The 26,586-nt window shown below is 50.4% G+C and overlaps 1 protein-coding gene across 5 annotated transcripts in view; it reads left to right on the forward strand.

The window, feature by feature from the left end:
* TTC7B (tetratricopeptide repeat domain 7B) overlaps nucleotides 1-26,586 on the forward strand; it is a 214,370-nt gene that overhangs the window by 38,044 nt on the left and 149,740 nt on the right. For all 5 annotated transcript variants that reach the window (XM_053666004.1, XM_053666005.1, XM_053666006.1 and 2 more), the window contains exons 4-5: nucleotides 10,971-11,101; nucleotides 23,407-23,528. In XM_053666004.1, coding sequence (XP_053521979.1) covers nucleotides 10,971-11,101; nucleotides 23,407-23,528 — 253 coding nt within the window. The remainder of the gene's footprint in view (nucleotides 1-10,970; nucleotides 11,102-23,406; nucleotides 23,529-26,586) is intronic.

A 26,586-nucleotide genomic window follows, 5' to 3' on the forward strand; every position in this document is an offset into this window, starting at 1 on the left:
TTTTCCCTTATTGTGGAAGCTCGGGTTCCCAGTGAGCCCTCCTGCCAAGCACACAAGTCTCCGCATGGCCGTACACTTCTCTGGATTTTGGGGGCTCTGTCCTGCTCCGTGCCACCCGCACTCTGGTCCAGGCTGCCTGCCGGCGCGCCCACACACCTCCCTGCCCTCACCACCACCAGGCCCGTTCCCCACCTCTGCCTGTCTTCTCCCATCCAGTCCTCTCCTCTTCCCTGCGAGCGGTCCACCCTCAGTGACATCTCGGTGACCACTTCTCCAGCTCCGTCATTCCCTCAGTCCCTCCGTCGTCTGACCCACCTCTGTTTCTAGTTGGTGCCTTCCACTTCGGTGCTCAGTCTTTGTTGAATTATTTCATACCTGTCACTTGCCTCTCTCAGTCTAGACTGTATAACTGATTCATTAACCCAGCAACTCAGTGCGTGCCTGCCTGGGCTGGGCTCCAGGGCCATGTTTCATCTCAGCTGCTTGCTCCACGTTCCTGCATTCACACCAGGGGCCGTGCCTGCCACACGGGGGGGCATGTGTGGGGTGGTTCTCAGACACCTTCCCCCGGGATCCAGGGGCACACTGTCGAAGGTACGCTGTGTCTAAGCAACACACAAGTTGCTTACAGAGAAGTGCAATGTTTCAGTGTATTCTGAAATCCTCTCATTTTTAGATGAAATACGTTTTGCTTTGAGCCTGTTATAAAACAGATAATCTTGTCTCCATCTCTGTTCTACCCACACTCAGCTTCTGGGTGTTCATGCCAATTTGTGGACTGTCTTTCAGCTTGTTTGGCTCTGAAGAGACATCTCCTGGGGCCCATTTTCTTTGAAAGCTGGTGACTCCTTGGACCTCCTTAGTATAGTTTTCTCCCCTGCATTGTGGGCTAGCTGCTGTATATTTCACTCTTAGGATTGGCCCTCACTTCCAGCATCTGCTTGGGGCCAGGTTATAAAAAAAGCCACCTAGCCCAGACTCCCATTTAATATTTTAAAACCAGGATTAGTGACTCCTCGTGCAGTGTGCATCTGCTACCACCCGTAACTCAGCTTCTTTCATTTTCGAATCATGCCTGGTATTCATTTTCTTCCCCCAAATGTTCCCGATGCTTCGGGAATGAAAACGTATTCACATTTGGAAAGCTCAGCACTCTCCGGGGGCGGGAGCGGGGCACAGACTGTTCTGTGCAGAAGGAGGGCATCGCTCTCCTGGCTGCCCCCCCAGTCAGTCGGGCTGGTGGGCAGGAGCAGGAAGTGGGGCTGGGCGGGGCTGGTCCTCCAGGGCCTTGACCCCATGAGTCAAATGGACCAGGGCACAGCGCAGCCTTGCAGGACAGAGAGAACTCATGCTTGTTGAGCTCCTACTATGTGCCAGGTTCTGGAGGAATAGTAGTAAACTACAAATAATTACAGCATTAAAAATTTCCGTGTAAACACCTTCTAAACACTTGCCCCTTAACACCCTTAACCCTCACAGGGATCCCGAGAGGGAAGTGGGTAGACTCCCCAGTCCATTGGAGGAGGGAAGAATGGACCCCTGTTTCAGCCCTGGTGCTTTTTCTCCTTCCTGTCAGGGGCTTGCTTCCTGACCCAGGCTGGCATACCGTTTTTGTAGGAACTCGCAGCTGCCCGGACTGCTGAGGCCACTGAAACAGGCCAAGGTGACCCTGGGGTGCTGCGAGATGCCTTGGTTTGTGTCCAGTGGCTCCCAGAACCAGCATGCACATCGCAGGCGGCCTTGGAAAACGTCTTCTGCCTTGACAGCGCTCAGGCTTCTTACTTAAACAGCAGGGTTCTTTGGAGTTCTGGGCACGTTCAAACACTGGAATTCCACAGAAGGGGTCGGAGCAAGCCGCCGGCTAGAAGCTCTGCCTTGGGCCACACCACCTGGGCCTTGCCTCCAGGAGCCCTCCCAGGCCGTCCCTGCGGTGCCAGCCATGGCCGCCAGGGGGCGCAGGAGCCCGTCGCCTGCATACTGGTGCTGGCGCAGGCGTGCAGGCCTGCAGCCGCCCCAGGCGCCTCCGTCCTGCACACTCCGCCAGTCTAGGGCACCAGCCTCCCAACCTGCTCATCACTCCTAGGGCCTGAAATGTTAGAGATTCGGAGGGAAAAGGTGAACCTGACAGACGTCTTTATTAACCTTGGATCAGTGAGCCTCGTAAGGGAGTCCAGGGCCGTTTTTAGAGAGCTGTGCCTGCCCCAAGCGTTTGCACACCGCCTGGCTGGCCTTCCAGGCCCAGGCCTAGCGTCTGCCGTGTGCACGTTTACCCTCTGTGAGCGCCTTGACGGAGGCATTAGAACATTCGGTGCAGCGATCACGTGAAAAGGGGAAGGATTTCCAAGTGTGTTTTACTGGTGGTGGAGCTTTAGTAGGAGTTGACGGGCTTGCTTTTCACCATGGTCTGGACAACCCGTGGCGATAAGAACTGTGGGAGCCCAAGGGGGCTTTTCCCAGAGCGTTGCTTGGTAGACGAAGTGACAGAATCTAATTCCAACCTTTACAAATTGGAGGTGTGCTAATGACCATGACCTTCTAGGGTTCCTGAACAGCAAGACAGACTAGTAATCGCTGCTGTGCCTCCTTTCGCGCAGGGAAGTGCTCCTGTCTGGGGGGGCTGCGTCGCAGCTCTGCCGACTCGCAGTGAAACCCTGTGAGCCTGCATTTTCTCCTTAGAGTGAGAGGAAGAGGGAAGATAGCGGACCCGATTTTTTCCCCTTGAGAAGTAGCTTGCTTGCTTGCTTATTTATTTATTTGGAAGCCTTGGGATTTCTTCAGGTGCAGTGAAAAAAACTAGTTTTATTGAAACGTGCATGAGCGGAGGGAATGGGGTGCTAGAGATGGGGCCGGGGCACTGCTTACGGGGTAGGGGTAGGGGTAGGGGCATGGGGTGGTAGGGGCTGTGAAGCCCGGGGCCCTGCGACCTGCTGTGTAAGCCACCCTGCGCCTCCACCCAGGGTCCTCTCAGCCCCCTCCCACCTGGAGTGGTGGGAGGCAGATGTGCTGCCTGTGGCCGCTCATCTCAGGTTGCGAGTCAAAGCTTCCTGTTTATATTTAGATGGTGTAAGAAGAGTCAGAGCCCTTTTACTGCCTCTGACCCACATTCATATTTAATGTGAGTCAACTCCTCGTGGGGTCTCTGTCTGACAAGCAGAGACTCAAAGAGCCCAAGGAGAGTTTGGGGACTGGAGCCCCTGCCCGTCCTCAGTTCTCCCGTGGTGCCATGTCTGCTTCAGCGATGTCCTCTTCACATTGTTTTGAAACCTCTCTCCTCCATTCCGCTGGAGGTGGAGCTTCTGTAATGGAAGCCAGGTCCTGCTCTGTGAGGCGCGGCAGGGCCCTGCAGAGAATTCGTTGACTAGAGAAAAGACAGGCACACCTTTCGCTGGCAGCTCTCCTCCCTGCGGCAGTCTGGGCCGCACTCTGCACCCACGGGATCTCCTTGGGTGACGAAAGAAACTCCAGCCAAGACCAGAGTGTACAGAGCACTATGTGTTACGGAGGCTGAGGGCCTGTGCTGCGTGCGGTGTTAACCACGCTTAATTCAGAGTGATGGGGTTATGGACGATGGTTATTTTCTTCTCTCTTTTTCTGTATTTTTTGGACACCTGTCAAAAAAACTGAGAATTGTCATTGTCCCCAGGAAAGGTGCTTGTTAATAGTAGTAGCTGCTGTTTATCAAGTGCCTGTTTATTGTATGCCAGGCACCAAGCTAAGCCTCAGAATAACCCACTGAAGCAAATGCTGCTGCTCTCACTTGCTTGACGTGGAAATAGGCTCTGAGATGCTGAGTAGCCTGCTCAGAGCCACAGAGCTAGTGAAGGGAGAAGCCAGGTTCGAATCCAGGTCTGTGTGCTCAAAAGTCCATACAGTTTCACTTCTTAATGTTTTTCCCAGCAGTTGGGGAGTTAGGTGATACATAGGATTTTTGACACGAAGATGAAAAATAATAAAACAATGAATAATAAAACATAGGATTACCTTATGACCTACCAATTCCACTCTAGGTTTACATCTAACTTCATGGAAAATATACATCCACCCCAAAACCAATACGTGAATATTTATAGTAACATTCTTTACAATATTAAAAAAGTTTAAATAACCAAATGGTTATCAACTGATGAATGGTTAAATAAAATGTATTATATTTACACAATGGGATATTCAGCAATAAAAAGGGATGGGTGTTTGGAACTGGACAGAGAAGGTGTTGCACAGTGTTCTAAGCACCCGCCTTTTACATACAAAGCTGCGGATGAGGAACCAGGGAGCCCGGCTCCAGAGCCCACGTTCTCGGTGCTGCTTTACATCTAAAGACAGACAGACAAACCAGAGACATGGGAGGGAGTGTCATGCAAAGGCTAAGAGCTAAACTCAGGAGTCAGGGTGTCTGGGTGGAGTTCTCGCTCTGCTACTTACTGGTTGTGTAATCACAGGGGAGTCACTTAACAGCTCAGAGCCCTGTTCCCTCATCACGAACACGGCGGTGACAGCGAGTCCTCCCTCGTTCTTGTGAGGGTTAGAAGAATTATGTCAAACTCCCAGAACAGTGTCTGGCATGAGGCTGGCACTCGCTACACGCTATTACTATTACGAGGTTACTAAGGAGAGATTTAAAGAGCATACTCTCAAACTGCACACTCTCCAGTGAGCATTTCAGGTTGAATAAGCATCTCATTTGCTCACAGGACTGTGGAAGGGACATTGAAAGATCACATGCGCCAGCAGGTGAATGTCTAATTCAGGCCCTGGCACGCTCTTCTCCTGAGTGACACTGCGTGTGCGTGTGTGTACACGTGCACAAGAGAGCAATTGGTGGATGCGCCGAGAAGGCCCAACCGCGGCCCCCAGGCCAGGGCCCACCAGCAAGCACAGAAGCCCTGGATGGACAGGGACTTCTCAGGACGTGGAGGGCAGCTGCAGCATCCTGCCCCTGCCCCCTCGGCACGTGGAGGTCTCCATCAGCTGCCCCCCCTCTGCGCCCTGCAGGGTCTTGTCCGCTCACTGAGTTGAGTCCATTCGACACCCGCGGGAGTGGGGCTGTTCTCAGCCAGATCGCAGGGGCGGCCACCTGGGGCTGCCTGCGCCGGTGCTGTGCTTGAGGATCCTGAATCCCTCCACCGAGCTTCTTTTCGGCCTTGGAAATGGAGATCCCTGGAAATTGTCCTGATGCGTTTGAAGTCCATACCGCCGGGCTGGGTCATCGGAGACAGGGCATAATAATCAAGTTCTCCTGGTGTTTCCAGTTGTAAGCTGCCCTGTGGGTCAGGTTGCAGCAAAGCAGCAGGGTGCTCCCGTCCTGGGCCCGGCTGCCAGAGACGCGGGTGAGGGAAGTGAGGGAACAGTGCACCACAGTCCGTACAGCTGCACTGTACAGACTTTATTGTGTTGTATAACTTCATAAGAAATGAATTCCATGTTCATTGTAGTGCGATTATAAAATCGAAGTATTTGTTTTGGTGGTTACTCTTCTTTTTATTTATTTATTTTTAGAGAGAGGGGAAGGGAGGGAGAAAGAGGGAGAGAGACAGTGTGTGGCTGCCTCTCAAGCACCCCCTGCTGGGGACCTGGCCCACAACCCAGGCATGTGCCCTGACTGGGAATCGAACCGGTGACCCTTTGGTTCCCAGGCCAGCACTCAATCCACTGAGTCACACCAGCCAGGGCCTGTTAATCTTCTCAAGTTGTGCAGCTCAAGATGGCATCCCTCGAGCTCAGCCCTGCGGAGCGCAGCGGCCTTGGTGGGATTGCCTGAGGTGGTGCGGCTCCTGCTGGAAGAAAAAGTCACTGCCCGAGGGCTCTGGACTCTGATTTCTCTGCCTTTACGATTCAAAACTCATTTTTATCGTCATCGCTGCTATTAGGCAGCGGTTCTGCTCTCAGCGGCTGGGTGAGACACAGGGTTTTGTGAACAGGGTTTTGTAGTCGCACAGACCAGGGGTCCGAACTTGGCTTTATCACGTACTAGCTGTGGAGCCTTAAGTTCAGTCCTATCTAGAAGGTGCCATTAGCACGTCCCATGCAGGGTGGCTGTGGAGATTACAAACGGTGTCTGTCAAACTTTGGGTATAGTGCTGGGTGCTGAGTAAGGCCTTGGTGAATAACCTTTTATATTATTGAAGTGGGTTGGTCTTACGTAGCCAGACCAGGCTCCTGGCTGAGAGATCCTGAAAGGGCTTTGGATTTTTTGGGCAGTGAGCTGTATAGCACTTCACTTCCTCAGCCAAAGCTCCAGGGACAGACAGCCCTCCTTTTAACCCAGATGATGGGAGCTTGATGTGGAGGCAACGGAACGGGGTGGAGTCCAGTGTGCTGGGTGATGTTCTGTAAGTCACACCCAGATAGAACACAGGTGAAGCAAAGCGCACTCAGATTTTTAAATTGCCCAGGGTCCTCAGCTGCCTGGTGCCCCTTTGAGCTGTTGATGTCCCACCTGCCTCCTGGCATCCGTACAGTACCTTTCTTTGCTTTCGACGCCGCACCCTGCATCAGACTCAGCAATCCTGTTTCCTTTTAGAATGTTACCTTGGGCAGGACGCATTTACATCCTGCCTCCCTTACAACTTCCAGAGATGGCCGCCGTGCAGACCTGGGGCAAGTCACTCAGCTTTTCTGGGACTTTCTTTCCCCCAACGTCAGAAGGCGATAGTTCCCGCGCAACAGGCCCAGAGCAGCTGATGCACGCAGGAGCGCGCTGAAAGCAGTCAAGTGTGATGAAAAGATTTTCTTATCCTTCAGTGACTTAAAATGTGTTGCCCTTCACTGAAAGCACCTTTCGGAAGTGACTCCCCGTGGGACCCCTGCTGTGGCAGGGAGGCCACTCAGCAGCCCTTAGACCACGGCCAGTGCCCGGCCACTTTTCCGAGCCATGCTTTGAACTTGGCCTTGATGACTGGACGGGAAGTGCTGAGTGTCTCCTCTTTTTGTTCTAGACACGCACATCTTGCTGAGACGTTCATTCGGTATTGCTGTCGCACCAGTTATTCATTCAGTCCGGTTTTTGCTTTTTTGTCACGTATTTCTCTGGAAGAAAGGAAGTAACTGAAAACATTACTGATGATCGCTTTCCAAACTGACAAGGCGTCGCCTGACGTCTTAATGAGGGCCGATTTGGTCCGTGACCTTAGAACTCTGCTTCTCAGACACTGTTGATCTGACCCCAGACACTTGAAATTTCACAGTCCAGCCCAGAGGTCCTGTAAGCAGCTTTCGACAGAGAACTAGATGTTCCGTAACTGCACGGCATGGCCACGAGTCCCTGGTGAGCCAAGACTCATCTGTTCTCCGAGATGTGCCCCAGAGGCCCATGGGATGAGTGCCGCAGCATGGGGGGGGGGGAGGAACAAGGTTTACCGTGAAGAGTCTCCTACCCGAGGATGGACTCCTTGCCAGGGACCCATTTGCCAGCCGAGGCCTTGGGTGCCCACATATCTGCCCACTTAAAACACAAACCCACAGGAGACACCGGTCTCTTCTCAGTGGAGGGTTAAGTTTTATAGGGTACTTAATGTTTGTACTGACCATGAATGGTCACAGATTGCAGCCCCAGATGATTGGGTTGCAGTAATTCAGCTTTCAAAATACACCTGATAGTCAAACCGTTTTGAATTGGATTTGGCTTTCCTTTGATTCAGTGGGCTTGGCAGGCCCCAGGGGGCCCTGGTCATCTCAGTGAGTCTCCATGGCCCAAGGCCAGCGGCAGTGGAACCGAGTACCTTCCTCCCTGGCCCTCTGACACTCTGGAGAATATGTTTTCTTTATATTAAATCTCTGATACTAATTTGTGCATTCTCTGGTTGCTTCTCACACAGCAGAAGGCAGATTGCAAAACAATTGCCTCTTTGTTGTTGTCTGGTAGTTACAATTTTGCACAAAGCAGAACTTAGAGCCCATGTGGGTGCTTCAGTCAGGTGCTTGCTTTGAGTGGCTCTGGAGCTGTTCTGCCAAACGGTGAATTCGTTCAGTTTATCGTGTATCCTTCAAAGAAAATTTCAAGAGGTTGTAACAGACTTCACACTGGAGAGGCTGCTTAGTGATTTCGGTTGCAGCTGCATAAACAATTTTGGCTCCAAGTGGGAAGGAAATTAAACCCCCAGGATTGGAGGGACATTAAAACAGTTACTGCAACTGTATTCCTTATGTTCAAAAGGTTTAGTAGAGATGGGGAAGTTAAAAACACACCCACATCACGTTTTCGTGGAGAGGAAAACTACACTGTTGTGACGAAGGGCAGACTAGATACAGAAGAAAAGGTCAGTGAACTTGAAGACCCAGCAGGAGAAACCATCCAAAATGACACCAAGAAAAGGGGACAAGGAAGTGACGCGAGTGAGCTGCGGAACAGCTTCAGGTGGCCTAACTCGTGTCACTGGAGTCCCCTCAGGAAGGAGGAGAGTTGACAGAAACAGTTTAATGAGTAACGCCTGAACATTTTTCAGATTTTATGAAAACTATAAGCCCTTAGATCCAGGAAGCTCAGCGAAGCTGAAGCACCAGAAACATGGAGGAAACTAAACCAATGCACTTCGTCATGCAAACCGCTCGCTGCCCGTGGCGAGAGAAAATCTTACTGCCCGTGGCGAGAGAAAAATCTTAAAAGCAGCCAGGAACAAAGCGCGTTGCAGGCGGGTGGACAAACCCGTGTGGGTGGGGGCAGGCTCACTGTCAGAAGCCATTGCAGGGGAGACTGCCGTGGGGCGGGCGTTTCGAGTGGGGGCGGCAGAGGAAGCAAGCCGCCCACCCCAAATTCCATAGTCAGCAAACATATTTCTCAACAAGGATGGCCAAATAAAACCTCGTGGGCTGGGATTTATAACCTGCATGACGGAAAAACCTATAGGATAAGAGTAAAGGCCCGGAAGAGGGATGGAAGTAATGCAGCTGTAAAGGTGCTGTGCGTATGTGAAATGATTTCAGGTCGTTTGAAGGAAACTGTTGAGTGGCACCGTCCAAACAGCCACTGGGAGGCCTGAGACTTCAGCGAATGAGAGGACAGGTAGACAGCGGGTCGGTAGGACAGAGACGCCTTGGGACAGCACAGTCACTTTGTCAGGAAGATGGGTCTGTTTAGCTGTTTCTTACAAGCGTATTCTCCCCGCACAGTTCGCAGTCGTGTTTCTTGGTGTTTTACCTGATTGAGTTGAAAACCGTGTTTGCACAAAGGCCCACACATGGATATTTGTAGCAGTTGTATTCACATTTGCCCCAACTCAGACGCAGTGCAGATGCCTTTTAATAGACTAATGGGGAAATGGATTATTATTTACCAACAAAAAGAAATGAGCTGTTAGGCCACCAAAGGACACGGAGGGACCTTATGTCGGTGTAGCTCAGTGAGAAGAAGCCACTCTGAAAGGAGTCCGTACTGCATGATTCCAACTCTGTGAGGTTCGGGAGGGGGTGGAGAGATAAAGAGGTGAGCAGGGGCCGTTTTTAGGACAGCAGACTTATCCTGTACCACACAGTAGTGGTGGATATTTGATTGACATCATTAAAACATTTGTCAAAACTCACAGACCTGCACAACATAAAGAGTGAATCCAGATGTAAGTTATGGACTTGAATTGATAAAAATTTTAAATAAAAACAACAACAATATTGAAACATTGAAACAATGCGTAGTTTGTTGCATGCCAATCTCACCCCTGTAAAGTGGCTAACGGTATCAGGATCCGTGGCGGAGCTGCACCCTCCGTGGCCAAGTGGCGACCTCCGAGCTCGCAGGCACGCGGCCCCGCGTTCGTGGCTCCAGAGGAACAGAAGAGGTGTCTCCTCCTTCCGGACAGTGCAGTGCCCCCGGCCGTTTTCCACAGTCCGGAGGGACTCACTGTTGGAGAGCAACTTGGATGAGGCCATGGGCAAAATGATGCACAGGGGGCTTCGGGCCATTTTCTGGTGTGTTTAGTGTCTCACCCGCTCTCTGGTGTGGTGTCCACTCTGAAGGTCAGCAGCAGCCTTGATGGTCGTTGCTGGTGAGGCCACAGGCCTGGCTTCTGATCCCCGCGGTATCAGGAACTGACTGCAGGTTTCGGGCTGGTCACTCCCTTCATTTACCACGGCAGACCTCAGCTTCTTCATCGGCAGGACTCTCCCTGCGCCTTCCCAGTACAGACCCCGTTTCTGTCAGTAGTGACCCTCCTTACACTTCCACAAGGAGTGGAACACGTGGGGCCTGTGTGTGTGTGGGTCCGAGGGCCCTCGACGCAGCAGAAGCCCTGTTGCATGTGGAGGCCCCGGAAGCCCCCCGCACAGAGTTCCTGCTGCCTCCAGTTGTGGGCAGAACCCGAGTCCCCCTTGCTCTGGGCTGGATGCCCAGGGCAGGGCAGAGGTGGCGCTGGGTTCCGGCCGCAGCCGCTCCCCTCGGCTTTGAGAATTTTTCAGCCTTTCCTACACTCCAGCCATGACATCTCCCTTGCTTAAGAGTACCTCCTCCATCTGGAAAGAGATGCCCCCAAAGCGAAGTTCTGGGGCTTTTCTTTGCCCAGAACTGAGAAATTGCTGCCCTGACCCCCACTATAAGGCTGAGGGCTGGAAGGATTTCTGGTAACTGAGACTCCCGAGAGCATCTAATTTTTTTTGTTTGTTTACACTTGGAGATGGAAAATATTCCTTAGCTAGTATTGTTCTGTGAGCCTACCTTTACTCACCTTAAAAATTCTTTCAGGACCTTGGGACGTAATTGATGGAGAAGCTCGGTTAGGTCTGAACGGGGTCACAGCGACCAGGTTCCCAGCCCGATATCAGAAGCCAAATGGGGCTCAGTGCCTCTTTGGCCCGTAACTGTGGGTGCTTTTTTCTGCACTCCACTTTGATGTTCTCTTTGTACTTGAAGAGAGAGGGGGCGGAGAGTCCGCTTCTCTGACAGTGTGTGGTCTCCGGGGACCGCTTTCTGGCCCTCCAGAGCAACATTTTAAAAGTTAAGCCCGTGAAAAGCAGCTCACCCAGTTTTTGTGTTTGATTTTTCCCAGGACTTTGTTTAGAGAAGCTGCCCATTTCCTCTTCCACCAGTAACCTCCACGTGGACCGGGAGCAGGATGTCGTCACCTGCTACGAGAAGGCCGGGGACATTGCGCTCCTGTACCTCCAAGAGATAGAAAGGGTGAGTGTGGACTGTGTGTTTGTTCCCATGGTTAATTTTTTAAAATCTCACATCCAATTATAGAGAACCATGGGTGCCCTCTGGAGAACCTTCTGCCCGTCTGCCTCCGGGGACGCAGTTTCCCTCACTCTCCGCGATGCCGAGGGGAAGCCTGCGGCCATCGTGGGGCTTGGGAAGGGGACGAGCCAGTGCTGGGGAGTGTTTCAGCACCCTCGGAGCAGACCGGCAGCATGCACCTGTCTATCCCCTTAGAACCCCGGAGCTGGCTAATTATTCCTGCTCTGTTTTGCAAAATGGGTTGATCTTCATTCGTACTTGCATGGACCATCTGTACAGCTGGGCTTGGGGGGCTTGACCTCAGTGGTGACGCCAGAGGTCTGCTGGGGACCCTCGACTGCCCTGCCTGAAGCAGGCGGCGGATCCCCCGAGGCCATCTGGACGGTTCCTCCCGGCCACCACCCGTGTGCCTCTGGTGCGGGAGATGGAACCCAGCGGTGGACAGGAGGGCCCCCTGAGCGGAGAGTGAGTGAACGAGAGACCCCAGCTCACACCCTCAGGCCCAGGATGAGGGAGGCAGGACAGGGCTGTGTCACTGGTCTGTTCAGAAGGATCTCCATCCCGGCCCTTTAAAACTCCTGCCCTGTTCGGTCCCAGCTTCCCCACCTGGAAAAGGAGATTAGTTGTAGTTCCTATTTCATGGCATTCTTGTGGGGATTATAAAAGGTCAGGTAAACAAGGCACCGAGCCTGGGGTTCTTGACAAATGTCACTTGTTTTTACTCAATAGCTCCCAGCCCTCTCTGCCCCCAGCAGAGTGTTCTGGAGTTCTAACCAAGGCCTGACAGCGACATTTCCCCCTTCAGACCCTGAGACGCATCCTGGGAGGTATTTTGAAATGACGGGAAATCCCGTGAGGCCGAAAGTGATCTCAGTCCCGTTCCCATCAGGTGTATGGGCTCTCCGTCTCCATGAGGGTTAGAGTGGAGAGGGGCTACCAAAGTCTTGTCGGTTTTTGTTATTTAATAACATACAGACCGGAAGTGATTTTTTAATAAGTCTTTGTATGTTAATGTATGTGATGAGGGTCAGAACTACTGTATGAGAAGCAGGGGGATGATATGTGTCCTGGCCTGCTCCAGAATGGGCCGCAGATCATGGCTCGTCGTGCCTGGGAGCTCACAAGCTCTGTCCAGAAGAAACCCAGCCACCTAACATGAGAAATAGTGACATTTACTGAAGAAGACACAAGACACAAGAAACTTTGTACACAGGACAGTGATGCCTCAGTCCCCTTCAAAGCAGTCACCTTGGGACCTCACACAGTTCTCTTGGTCACCATCAGCTGCCCCATTGTATTTTCCTGAGTCTCATCAATGGTCTGAAATCTTTTTCCTTTCAAAGGTGATTTTAGTTTTGTGAAAAGCCAGAAGTCACAGGGCGCCAAATCTGGGCTATAGAGGGGCTGAGTCACCTGGGTCATTTGATGTTTCACAGAAAAACTCTGCATGAGACGTGACACATAAGCAGGCGTGTTGTTGTGATGAAGCTGCCAATCACCAGCGGCCCATGGTTGCAGCTTTCTGAATTATCCAAATAGCTTCCGTGGAGGAATGTTCAAACTTAATGAAAATTTGATGCGGATTTGTGGCTCTACTTGCTCAGCCATTTTGAATGCAACAGCCACACAGTGCACATGCTCACTCACCAGTGTCTACTGCCCCCACTGACTAGTGCAGTGAAGTCATTGTTCACGCATGTGCATTCCAATCCCCCCGGCGGCCAGGTCACATCCATTCTTATTATACTAACAGTAGCTGGACTTTTTCCGGACAGGCCTTGCCAGAATGGCCTATCTGCAGGCTGCCACGAGAAAGGAATCTTCCGTTATTCAGAGTTTAGGACAAGGTCTCTAGAGAAGTGACCATGCTTTCAAAACCCACATTGCTTCCACTGTTGGTGTCCACCATTGCCAGTGCTTGGCAGTGGGGAACCCGTGCACCCCAGCTCAGCTTCTCTTGTCTCCCCCCAGCCCCTGCCACTCAGGGGCTCTTGTTTTGCACCCCACCGCCCAACGGTTGTCCGGCCCCGTCGTGCTGAGCCTGCCTTTTTGGGCCGGGAGACAGGAGGCTCTTCTGTTACCTGTGCCATTCACGACATGGACTCTGGCAGATCTGGGCTCCTTCCTGTCGCGTGCCTTCGATAACCACCTGTTCGCCAGCGGGTTTTTCAGCCAGATCATCAAAGATGCAATCATAGGATATAAAGCAGAGATTTTTGTGGGTTTGGGGAAATAGTGATCATAGGGCGTTGGGTTCTGAGAAGAAAGTGGAGGCTGAGAAAGGGAGAGCCCAGGGCACAGAGGAGTTTAGGGCTGAGGCTGGAATTAGATCTCAGCCCTTTGTTGACCAAGTCCAGCACTCGCTCGCTTTCCTGCCCCAGCCACTGGAGTTCCCCACACCCTTATACGTAGAAACACGTATTTCCCTAGGCAGACCAGAGGTCCGAGTGGCGGGGGGACGCAGCCTCAGCCTACGGTCGGTCTCCAGGTGCTCTCATGTCTCCGGCTCGGATTTTCCTGCCTGCATTTTCCTTTGTGGGAGACCACTTTGAGCCTCCCTGCTCAGATCCAGCAAGTCGCGATGTTAGCAATGAGAGAGACTGAGTGGATCCAACGTCTGTTCTGACTGTAGTAGGTATTTAAGAAATGTGTGTTGATTGATGAGGAGTCTACAGGGGAAATGACCTTCCTTAAGTGCCCGTTGAGCCAGCCGAAAGTTCAGGGGTTTTGAGGTGAGATAGTGGGTGCTATGCAGATGAGACCTCTTGGACATAAACAAAAAAATTTTTGAACTTAAATGACTTTTAAAAGTACGCTAAATTAAAAACCTAAATTTTAAGGAACTAGAACATGAATTAAGTCCAAGACCGGGGCAAGCTCAGGCCTCGATTCTCCAGGTGGGCAGCCCTCTTCAGTGGAAGCACCCACAAGCTCTGTCCCTGTATTTGTTCCACTGGGCAGACGCGGTCAGTCCTTCGATGGTTTGTCCCTCCTTTCCCAGCCATTCTCTAGAGAGGAAACTCCCAGTTGCCGGGACCTCTGGGCACTTTGTTTATTAGTGTTGGCTCTTAACTTCTTGCATAAGTAAGGATAAAATTTGGGGAGAACTCTGGGGGACAGTGCCTTTCACCATCGGGGACCACCAAATCCCATTTCCGAGGTGGCCCCGCTCTCTGTGTTTCCCAAAGAGTGAAGTCAGCATCACTGTTCAGTGATGTTAAAGTTGTTTACTTCATACAGAGCAGCAACCCTCAGAGAGGGAGATGACCTTGGCCTCCCCTTGAGCTGACTTACTGACCTGTGGGAGGCAGCAGAGCCCAGCTGTCAGGCCACTGCTGGTATTGGGATCCCGGTCCTGCCACCTCTTAGCTGTGGGACTTTGGGCTGTGCTGCCAACCTCTCTGTGCTGCCTCAGGATCCTCGTTAGTAAAAGAGCAATGCCAATGGGTAGGTGGGCTGTGCTAGTCAGGATGGGGTGGTTTGACCACGCACTTCCCCGCGTGCCCGTGGCCGGCACACGGTCAGCATTTCTTTCTGTGGTCATTCTCTGTTCACCTGTTCACCTCTGCACCATGTGACCTTGGCCCAGTCCTTTGTTTCAGCTTTTGTTTTCTGGGTGGGCCTCGCACTGCCCAGCTTGTCTGGGGCTAGAGAACCAGCGAGTCTCCAGCGTCGTCTGGCCAGCCCGCCAGGAGCTGCCCTGTGCCGCTCGTCCCTTGTTCCAAACGCAGAGGCGGGCTGAGGAGGACGCGAGTGCACGCAAGCCGTGCGCATTAACTGTTTGTGCCGCATCGTCCTTGTCCCCGAGGCATCTACCGATAATTTGTTCTCTGAAGGGGAATAAAAGGTCCCTCTAACACCGTGCCCATAAAATAATTTAATCAAACCAATCAAATTAGAGCAGATAGAATTAGAAAGAACGTGGGATGGCCTTGATTAGTTTATCTTTGGGCGGTGGCGTCCTGCCAGCGCTAAATAACGTTATCTGCCCTGCAAGGAGCTCCTAGTGGTGCAAGGACAGGAATAAAGATGACTTCATCCTTGAATATTATAATGTGAGCTCTGCTTTTGGCAAATGAAATCTTGCTGCCCCTGTCCTTTGCGCGCATCCGCCCGCCAGCTGGTGACGGCTTTTTGGAGCCGAAGCAGTTCCAGGGTGGAACTTTACCTTCTGCTGACAGTTCATTCCTTTACACCCTCTTTTAGAAAGGGAGGCCGAGCTAAATTACGGGCCGTCCACAGACTTGTTATGGGCTGTTCAGCGCTGGAGTTTGGAAAGAAACACCCAGCTCCGCCCCGGGGCCAGGCCCCACCCCGCCCAGATTTCCTCTGCTCAGCAGTCTGTGTGGTCACCCCCCAGTTTGTGGAGCCCGCCCAGTGGGAGGGATCCCAGGTTGCGGACTCAGAACTGGAGGAGATGGAGGTTCTGTTGTGTGTGGGATTCAGACACGAGGCCCTGCCACGGAAAAGCACCTGGCGCTGTGACTCGACTCTGGAGGTCCACGTGGCTGTGCCGGGCTCTACGTGTGAGAGATAAGAAAAGGGCAGATTCACCCTCCCGTCCCCACCCCGCTCCAGCCACAGCCGCAGGCCACAGTTTGCAGCCTGACATGTGTGCCTGGAGGAAGGACACCTCCGTAGAGACGTCCAGGAGCCGGCGGGCTGGGCGTGCACACAGGCCTGCCATCATGGAGCCAGAGCGGGAGCCCACGACCTGCCTACACCCACGTCGGAAACAGTAGTTTAATTTTTGTGTTTCCTCGGTCAGCCTCTGCCCTCATAATTTTACAGCATTAAATTGTTTTTAATAGTCTTTGTTTTTACTTAACATTATGTCAGAGCCTTGAAGTGTTTCCCAGGCTGTGCCCTATTCCATCAGGGTTGGCCTCTGTGGCGTGATCGACGCGCTGGCGGGCAGCACCTGTTCTGAGCACCCCTGCCACGCCCGCTCCTTCAGGCGGCCTTTGCCTTGTTCCTTAAGGGCAAAGTCCCCGCAGTGGGGGTGTCTTTAGATGCTCTTGGTGCTACATAATGTGCCCCACTGCTTTCTGTGAGTCCTACTGCCCTCCTCTACCATTGGCTGTGCAGGAGGGCAGTGGGTTTTTCGCTATATCGACAGGCTTGCTGTTGTATAAAATAGCAAATACTTCGCTGATTTGCTCGGTGAAAACGGTACCTTGCAGTTATAGTTTGCGTTTCTTTGACTATCAACAGGTTGGATTTTTTTTCATCTATTGACTAGTTATCTTTTACCCTTTTTATTACATTATAAGATATAACTTACACACCATACAATTCACCCTTTGAAAGTGTACATTCCAGCGGTTTTTAATATATTCACAGGGCTGTGCAGCCATTGCCAATATTGATTCCAGGACATTTTTGCTGCCCCAAAGGAGACCCTGTGCCCGCTCACCTGCGGTCCTCCGTCTCCATTGATTTGCGTGTTCAGGGCGTGTCTGACACGCAGAACCGCACAGCTGCCGCCCCCCCGCAGACTGGCTTCTGGGCTTGGCCTCAGGGTCTCGAGATTCACCCTGTTGCCGCACGCACCGTCCTTCAGCCCTTTCATGGTCAAATAACTGGCCGCCGTATGGATACACTGCACCGTGTTTCTCCAGTAATCGTGTTGCCCTTTCATTCTTCGGCTGCAGTAAAATGTTGCTGTAATTCACATACAGGATTCCCGTGGACAGATGTTTTCATTCTCTTGGGTATATATACTTAGTAGTGGGTTTGCTGGGTCAGATGGTAACTTGATGTTTAACCTTGTTATGCTTCTTTTTCGTCTGTTTATACTCTCTGTTCAATTTTGGGATGTAGTGGGGTTTTTTACAATGTGAATGAAGTTTTTATGCCATAAATGTGTTAACTCCTTATCATTTTCACTCAGAATGTTTTCCCAATCAGTAATTTTTCATTTTAAGTTGCTCATAAATCTGTACACATTTGAACCTGATTATATTTTATCATATTTTCTTTATTGTTTTAAAGATAAAATTTGGGATAACCCCCTTCTAGGATTTAAAGAGTTTTTAACCATTTTCCATGTTTTTAAAAATAACTTTTCATTTCCAGATCTTCTGGGGATTTACCTTGGTATATGATATCAGGCATGACTCATGTTCTCCCCAGATTTCAGTGCTGCTTAAGACGATCTTACATCTCTTTTTCATATTTTCTGTCGTATGCTTTAAGTCATTCAAAAAAGTATTAATACAACAGTAACTTCTGGCTTTCCTATTTTGTTCTGCCATCTTATATTGCACCAATGTGACTATTTAATAAGAACTTTTTATGATGGGTTTTAACATCTGAAAGGATTAGTAACTGCTGATTCTTATTTTCAGAATATCTTCCGTCCGGTTCTGTGGGCACCTCTAAGTGAATTTTAGAGTAATTTTGTTGAGTTCTAATTTGCTCACACAGTTACTGAGCTTCTGTGCTCTGCGTACTGTGCTGGACGCCAGGGCCTCTGGGCTGAGTAAGCCACAGAGCAAGTCCGAGGGAGCTGGGGTCTCATGAGGACACAGGGCGGACACCCAGAGGGCGCCAAGAGCCCAGAGAAGGGTTTGGGACCAGTGTGGAAGTTTAGGGCTGGTTTCTGGAAGAGAGGATACCTGAGCTGTTGTATCTTGAAGGCTGACAAAGATAGGATCATTAACCACAACATTGAACTCCTCTATGAAAATAGAGTTGATTCTTCTTACTCTTGTGAGAACGTGGGTATGTGGCAGAGGAATGGTTTTTGTTGGGTTTCTTCCTTCCTAATATTTCCCATCTTATCTCTCTCACGTCCTATTGCCAGACTTTCTAAAACAGTGTGAAAAATAAAGGTGGTGGGAAATGTCCTTATTTTGTTCCTACTTGAAGATAACTCTTTAATATATCTCTATTAAAGATGATTGTGTTCCTATTCTCACCAAATGCCTCATTTGCAACTTAACCACAATCATGTGAGCTATTATTATCCCATTGTACAAAGGAGGAGAATGAAGATCCGAGAGGTCAGAGGAATTCTCCGAAGTTCACTGGTGGTGAGGGGTCAGAACCAGATCTTGAACCTGGGTCCTTTGATCTAAGATATCTGGCCCCTGCTCCCTTGCTTCCAGGCTTCCTCAGCCGTTGGGTGTGTGCGTACACCAAAGCAGGCTGTACTTGTTCAGGATGCTAGCTGGCATCCTCTCATGGGGAAGTGCTTATCCACAGAACAGGTGGTGGCTTGAGTGCTGCCGAACGATGCTTCCGCCCAGGCCCGTGTGTTAGAGGCTCTTGTTGGAGGAGGGATTAAATCCAAGATGCTTGGGCTTCACAGCAAGCCCTGAACTGAGCTGTTCTCTCTGCCTCCCCACTTGCATCTTTCCCATTAATAACCTAAAGCTCCATCCTGGCAGCCTGACCCCTTGTCCATTGGGCTCTGTTCTGCAAGCAGACACAGACTGATAGGACAGAGGGGGAGGAGCTAGCATGCATAGTCAGGTGGACCTGAGTTTCAGCACCAGCTCTAAATCGCTAGCCATGTGATTTGGGCGACTCCCTCCATGGCGCACAGTCTGAGTGTCCCCTTCAGTGAAGAGAGGACAATGGTGTGTCTCCCTGGGGGGTTTTGTGGGAGAATACACGAGATAACCTCTGTACCTGTGTAGTGCCGAATGCATAGTAGGTTATTTCTGGTTGTTTTTTTCTGCATTTCTGATTGGCCTTGCACATTCATTCATTCATTCATTTACTGCACATTTCATTCATTTACTACATGTGTTGAAAATTTGCCCTGCAAAAGACTCTACTGCACTAGACACTGGAGGTGTTAGTAAATGAAAGAGAGGTGGCCCTGGCTCGTGACAGTTGTGGCACCACGGAGGCCAACAACCAGCGATCGGGTTAAAACCACACTGGTAAGTGCAGGGCAGGAGTAGAGTGGGACGTTCTACAGAGAGGGAACCATAGAGGCAGGCCTCCTTCATGTCGTGGGCACAGTGCAGGTGGGAAGGTGGCAGTCAGGTCAACACCCGGGAGATGAGAAAGAACTCGAGTAACACGACCCAGATCGTGTTATAAAAATTTAGTCAGGCCCTGACTGGTGTGGCTCACTTGGCTGGGCCTTACCCCGCAAAGTGAAAGGTCGCCGGTTTGATTCCCCATCAGGGCACGTGCCTGGGTTGTTGGTTTGGTTCCCGATCAGGGCTGGTTCGGGAGGCAGCTGATTGATGTTTCTCTCTCACATCGAGGTTTTTCTCCCTCTCTTTCTCCCCACCTTTCCCTCTTTCTAAAAATAAAATATTTTTCAAATACATAAAAACGTTATTCGGGCTGCTTGTGGAGAGTGAAAGGGAAGGGAGGGAGCAGGAGAGGATGTGGAGAGCCCATGTAGGAGGCTGTTGTAGAAATCTAACAGGAGGCGACAGTAGCTCAGGTGAAGTAATGGCTCTGGAAACGGGCAGGTGCGGACGTACCCGAGAGCCAGTTTGGACACACCTGGTACGAGATTGGGTGTTAGAGCATCGAGGTGTTCGTGCTCACGCCCCAGTGTCTGGTTTGGGCGTCTGGGTGGACGACCTTATTTATTAAGATGGATGATAGTGGAGACTTCAGCTTTGAGCTCAACCTAGATTCCTAGAGTGTAAGGATGCTCCAGGTTTTCCTGGGGTGGGTGGGAGTTAGGCGGCACTTGTCCAAGGAAGCGTTCTGGTCTCTGGGAGGGCAGTGTTCGGAAAGGGGCCCTTGAGGGTGAGCCCTGTCTCCAGGGCCCCGGGATTAATGACATCAAAGCACAAAGGTTAGGGGAGGAAATGGATGTGTATTGTTATAAGGTGTTTATATATGAATGGGTATAATATTATTTGAAGAGTGTGACAGACTGTGATAAACTAAAGAGCTATATTGTAAACCCTCGGACAACCACTAAAAATAAGAAAAAATAATCATTTGATAGTGGAAATAAAATGGAATCATCAATTAAAAAAAGGCAGAATGAGAGAGAAAAAAGGAACAAAGAACAGATCAAACAATAAAAAACAACTAGAAAGATGGTTCTGATCGTGTGAATAATTACTTTAAATGCAAATGGTCTAAACACCCCGCTTAAAAGGCGGAGATTTTCGGATTGGATAAAAAAGCAGGACCTAACTATATACCAGCTTCAAGAAAACCATTTAAATATTAATATATAGGTAGACAAAGAGTAAAAATGCATACTATGCAAACAAAAATCAAAACAAAGTTGGAATGGCTGTATTATGATATCAAAGTAGAATTAAGAACAAGGAATAGTGCAGGAGATAGAGATATAAGATAATAGAAGGAGTCAGTTCATCAGCAAGACATTGTAATCTTAAAACTGTGTGTACCTAAAAATAGAGCTTCAAGATAAATAAAAGAAAATGTACAGAAGTATTTATAACATTAAATGTTTGTGTGAGAAAGGAAGAAAATCTCAAAATCTCATTTAGTCTGTGGGACCGTGCTAAAACCACGTTCTGTCGCCATCTTCATTTCACCACTGAGAAAACTGAGGTGTGGAGAGGCTGGGACTCGCCAAAGTTGGGGAGCCGGGCTTTGAACCCAGAGTGGCCGCCCCACCCCAGCTCCTTACTTTCTACTGCAGATCTGAATTTGTACACCTAGAGTTCCGTCTGTACGCTAAGCAGACTGGGCACAGAGGGATGAAAGGCAAGACAACTCCTCGTAGATTTTGTAGACTTCAGGGAACAGCAGGTTGCTCTTTGCCGAGATCGTGTACACAGGGAGAGCAGGAGGCCGGCTTCCGAGTGTGGCTCTCAGCGTCAGGAGGCTGGGGGGTCCTTGGCAGGACCCTGAAGGAGAGGAAGTGTGAAGCCCAAGGGGTCCCCCCCAGTAAGGCTCGGAGCAGGAGAGGCAAGACAGGCTTCTCAGACATGCAGGAACTTGGCCTGGAGCTCCCACGAGCCCTTCTGGGCAATGTTCTACCAACCAAGAATCGATTCAAAATAAAGAATTTAAGAAGCAGAGAGTGCATTTTCATATAGAACTGATGCAAAAACAGTTCTGGGGTGGAACCTTGGGAGCCTTGGCAATAGAAAAAGTAATATAACAGAACTAGGAAGGTGAAGAGAAGATAAAATGGAAAGTAACATGAGTATGAATATGTCAGTCTCCTCGTCTTTACTGTGAACCTGGAGATACTGTGTCAAGTTGAAATACATCAGTAAAAGAAGCACCCACTTTCTCTTCTCGCTCTCTTTTCCTACACACACCCGCACATACATAATAAATACGAAATATTTTTAACTTTAGAGAGACCTCTTATGACTATGTGAGGGAAAAAAATCTATGTTTTTCTGAAGTTGAATGATTACTTTGGTCCCACCTTCATTGCTTCTAACAACTTTAATTAAAATTAAATGTAATGATTTACATTTAAAACTGACATAGAGTGCAATCTCAGTTTCTGGAAAATGATTTTCACTTTTCTCTCCTCTTGATACACACATATACAGATTCAGCTGATGTTAACTGGTTATTTCTGTGGTGGAATGATTTATAAGATGATTCCACCACAGAAATAAGATGATTTATAACTTTCTTTTTGTACTGTACTGAGTTGTTTTGCTTTAAAATAATCATGGCATTCTTTGAAATTAAAAACTATTTTCAAAAGCACATGAAGGGTAATTTTTAAAGGTTTCAGAGTTGGACTCTCCAATGGAGATGTCCAGGAAGTAGTTCCATATGTGAGCCTGGAATTCAGAAGGGAAGTCTGGATTGTAGACTATCAGTGTGGGAGTTGGCAGCATGTAGATGATCTGTTTAAATTTTTATTTATTTACTTTTAGACAGAGGAGAAGGGAGGGGGAAAGAGGGAGAGAAACATCAGTCGGTTGCCTCTCGCACACCCCCATCCGGGGACCCGGCCCGCAGCCGAGGCATGACCCCGACCAGGAATCAAACTGGCAACCTTTCCGTTTGCGGGGCGGTGCCCAACCCCCTGAACCACACCAGCCGGGATAGCACGGAGATACTTTTTGAAGCTCAGAGGAGTGAGTGAGATCTTCTTGGACACATGCTCAAGGACCCTGCTCCGTGCCCCTCCATCACTTAGAGAGTCAGGGGGGAGGGTCACACGTTAAAGACAAAAACGCTCACGCCCTCTGGAGGTAGAAGGGACGCCTACCTCTCAGCACTTGCAGGGCCAAGTGCTAAGTCATGAAGCAGCCAGGCAGCTTTGGTAAGATGCTGGGATGCAGTTCAAATGCAAGGGTTGCCCACCTGGATTTCACTCCAGAACATGTTGTTCATTGAGTGCCTGCTACTTTTCTTTTCCCCAGACCTTGCGAGTTAGAGAACTAGCAATTGCTTCAACTCCTTTTGGTGAATAATTTCAAGACCCCTAGGATATTTGGGGTTTGGCTAACATCAGGGTCCTTGAAGAGCTGCTGACTTTCGGCAAACTCGGACAGTGTCTGGAGAGCCCTTGAATGGTGTTTAATGGGCCACAGGAGCTTTTGTTTGCTGAATGCCTTATTTGACTTGTGAGTTTAAAGGGAGTAGCCTGTGGAACAGTTGATACATCTGCAGACTTCACTATAACCCACTCAATTTACAAGCCTTTCTCCTGATAAGTTGGGAGACCAACTAATCTTTTTCAAGGCTAAAAATGGGAACTTTTGAAACCTCGTCATCTGTTGACAAGAGGTCAAGTTTGGGAGACCAGAAGCTTAGGCTGTTTGTCTCGGCTCCTCCCTTGAGAACAGGTGACTGCCACTCAGTCCACAGGCCTCGCTTCAGCCTGGACGGTTGGTCGTCCCTGGTTAGTCTTAGGCCAGGCCAGTCACGGCACTTCTCAGCTCTTTTGGGAGCTCATCAAGCTCTTGCAGGGCTGAAGCTGCAGCCTGCCAGTCAGCGGCCTTGGCCTTGGGTGGATGATGACTATCTCTGCCTATTTTTGCCTGTTGCCGGGACCGGCCGCTGTCTTATGCAGCCTCTCTGTCAACATCCTGGCATTTAGCAGCGCCACTCCGGCCTGGCCCTGATGCTTGTCCTGGCACCACACGTCCGTCAGCGCCCTCCACTCCTCAGCCCCTGGCACCAGGAGGGCCACACACACCCCTGGGTTGCTTGGTTGCTTCCTGTCTCAGAGAAGTCGTTCTCTCTGACGTCTGTTTGCATAAGGAAGTCCATTTTTCAAGCTGTGCAGTGCATTTAGCAATAGGGTTGAAGGAAGTAGACTTGGATGTGGATCTGATTAGTTTTCCGGTTTTCTCCCCTTCTAGGTAATACTTACTAATATTCAAAACAGAAGCCCTAAGCCCGGCCCTGCTCCCCACGATCAAGAACTAGGCTTTTTCCTAGAAACAGGACTTCAGAGAGCCCATGTCCTCTATTTCAAAAATGGGTAAGCCTTCTTCACTTTTTTTAAAGAAGGAGAATAGAAAGCTTTATAATACTGTCTTCAGTTTAGCTATTATAACAAAACAATTTTAAATATGAACTATAATTTGGATTTTTTTTAAAAAAGAACAAACATAGGCTCACTCTTCTTCCCGCCATCTGGCTCTATCACTTTCTCATGAGATTTGAAGGTGGGCGGCAGGGAGGAGGGTCCTATGTAAGGAGCCCCAAGACCAGAGGGGGAGATCTCATGGGAACCAAGCTTCATGCTACCCTTCCCCTTGGGAATGGTACCGTACAGGCCCCCCCAACCCCCAGGCTGGGGGGAAAAGTAACAAATTGGAAACCCAGCACACGGGATCACCCTCCTTGGAATAGCTGATCAGTTCAAGGCTTGGATTTGCCGAGTCTCAGCGGTACTTTGATGAGTGAGTACGGCCGCGATGTCCCACGAGGACCTCTTCTACTTGAGCTGCCTGTGCAGAGGGTATAAGAGAGGCCCAAGGCCCCAATGTAAGGGACAGAGCTCGACAATGCATTTGATGTTTATTTTCCTTTTTGTGTTATCTGATGAGAAATGCCACGGTTCTGTTCCAAATCTCTTCAGCTGTCCCTTGTTTTGACATTGTGCTGCAGGATAGATGTGTATGAAGACCAACAGTAGGTATCTGGTTCCCCGTAGCTCCTCCTGGGCTGTGCATGGGGGCTCCCGCGGCCCATTCCCTTCCTCTAGGACGCGGGTCCCAGCCTTCGGACAAATGAACAGTGGAGTCTCTCCCTCTTCATTGTTATGAGCTTCAAACCTTGGGGCGAAGATCAGGGGAGTGGGATTTCTTCTTGCTGGGGGTGAATACTTATTTTTCAGATCCTTCTTAAACTGTGGAAAAGGCCTGCTTTGCTCCAAAGGCCACTGGTCCAGATTGGCATCGTTACAGCTAACACCCCAAGGTTTGGAATGGCTCGGTGGCTTTGGCACAACGATGTGCTCAAATTTGATCTCAGCCGACACCGACTGAGATCGTCTGAGTGATGGCGCATGTCCCCTGAGCTGAGTTTTGAGTTCTCTTTTCTTTGCTGTTTTAAATGGAAGCGGGAGGGAACGAGGACCATTTTTCAATGGTCTGTTGAAAGAAGCAGTCTGTTTCTTCCTTTCACAATAAAAGGCGCCCATCACCAAGATGCCCCCAAGCACTGCTGTCCCTCCCTCTCACCTGTAGTGTGTGGGGCCGCTATGCAAGTCCCGAAACAAGAATGAGCTCCCTGGGGGTTGTTGGGGGTGCTGCACCGGCCTCTTCTGTTGAAAACACCCTGCGTGACATTAAAAAGGGTGGGCTGGGCGGCACACCCTCGCCTGTGAAAGCTGTCTGCTGAGGAGGGAGAAGCAGGGCCCTGGGGCTCTGACCACCTGCCGTGCGATGCTGGCCGCCCACTGAAGTCCAGCTAAGGAATGATGATGACGAGAGCTTTAGTACTTAATCACTAGGTGGTGGATTCCATGCTGGGAATTGCTTACTGCCTCATTTCTCATTTTACCCAAGTTCAAGGAGAGTCTCACTGACGTAGCCACAGTCTTGTTGCCCTTCTCTCTGGGCTCTAAAGACCAGGGGTGACCTCGGTTTGGCTGTCCTGCAGGGTCTTTGCGTGCTGCGGCATCTGAAGGCTGGGGCTTCTCATCAAGAGATTGCTCTCGGGGGGTGGTGGAGGCGGAGGCCAGCTTTGAGACCGCAAGATGTGGATGCAAGGAGAGAAATCTGTGGGAGGTTTTGGACAAGCCAAGTGCCATCAGGGTTACCCAAGGCCCAATAGCCACACTGGGGTCGTTTGTCAGGGGGTCACCTACAAGTCAGTGTCTCTGTGGTGCCAGTGGAGGCACACAGAGGTGGCTGCTGTCCCTGAGCACCTGTGGCTTCCATAGTCCCACTTCTGATGCACCTGCTCCTTGGTTGTCTCATTCCTGTTCTGTTTTCTGCATCTGCACCCTGACCGGCGTGGCTCAGTGGGTTGGGCGTTGTCCTCCAACTGGAAAGTTGCTGGTTTGATTCCCGGTCAAGGCACGCGTCTGGGTTTCGGGTCAAGTCCCAGGCTGGGGGTGTATGAGAGGCAACCTTCTCTCGTACATTAATGTTTCTCTCCCTCTTTCTCCTTCCCTTTGCCTCTCTCTAAAAAATAGATAAATAAACTTTTTAAAGCGTGCGCAGCTGGGATGATACAATGGGCGCAGTTTGACCTTCAGGGATAGGGAAGTGCAGTCGAGAAGAGCTCTACAGTGAGAGATAGAAATTGATAAAGCACTTCTTCTTCTTCTTCTTTTTTTAGAAATATATGTAAAGATATTCAGCTTTGGGGGGGTCATCCCTGAGGACTTGATGAGTTACAGTAATCACTTTTATTCCTTTATAATTCTCCATCTTTGTCAAGAGTGAGTGCCAGACTGGTGCCCTTGAACCTCTTTCAGGGAGAACCTGAGCCCGGACGGCTTCCTGGACCCCTCCAAGTCCCTTAGATCCCAGTGACACTTTTATGTACCGAGTGCCTCTCCTTCACTGTCCTTGTCCCTCACGGTGGCATCTCGTTGTGTGCGCTGCCACCTGCGAGGTTGGAGGTGTGAGTAGCATCATCTCCGTTTACACACAGGGCCCTGGCTCCCAACTTCTGCCTTCAGGCCTTTTAGCACCACACCTCTGTGGGCGAAATGCACCCCTGTGTGTGGAGGGGCTCGATCGGACCCTCAGACAGTGGCCTGGCCAGCGCCCTGCCTCTCTGTGAGGGTGCACCCGACCCCTAGTACGAGGCCTCGCCAGGGATGGTCCCCAGACGCTGCCACCTGGGGTGTCCTCATCATGCCCTTCCTCCTGCCTCATCTACAGCGGGTCGCAGAGCATCTGCTACTTCTCTCCTCCCCCCCTTTCCTCTCCCTCTCTCTCCTCCCTCTCACCCTTGGTCTGCTCTCTGGTTGCCACCCAGCCCCATGTGTCCCTGGGCGCGGTCTGACCTGGAACGCACCCTCTTCTGTTTCACAGCTGTGTCTCTCGTCCCTGTGGGTGGCAGCGGCAGTCTGGTTA

The sequence above is a fragment of the Artibeus jamaicensis genome, unplaced genomic scaffold (genome assembly GCF_021234435.1).
Source record: "Artibeus jamaicensis isolate MK-2021 breed Jamaican fruit bat unplaced genomic scaffold, CSHL_Jam_final contig_444, whole genome shotgun sequence".
Taxonomy (NCBI): Eukaryota; Metazoa; Chordata; class Mammalia; order Chiroptera; family Phyllostomidae; genus Artibeus; species Artibeus jamaicensis.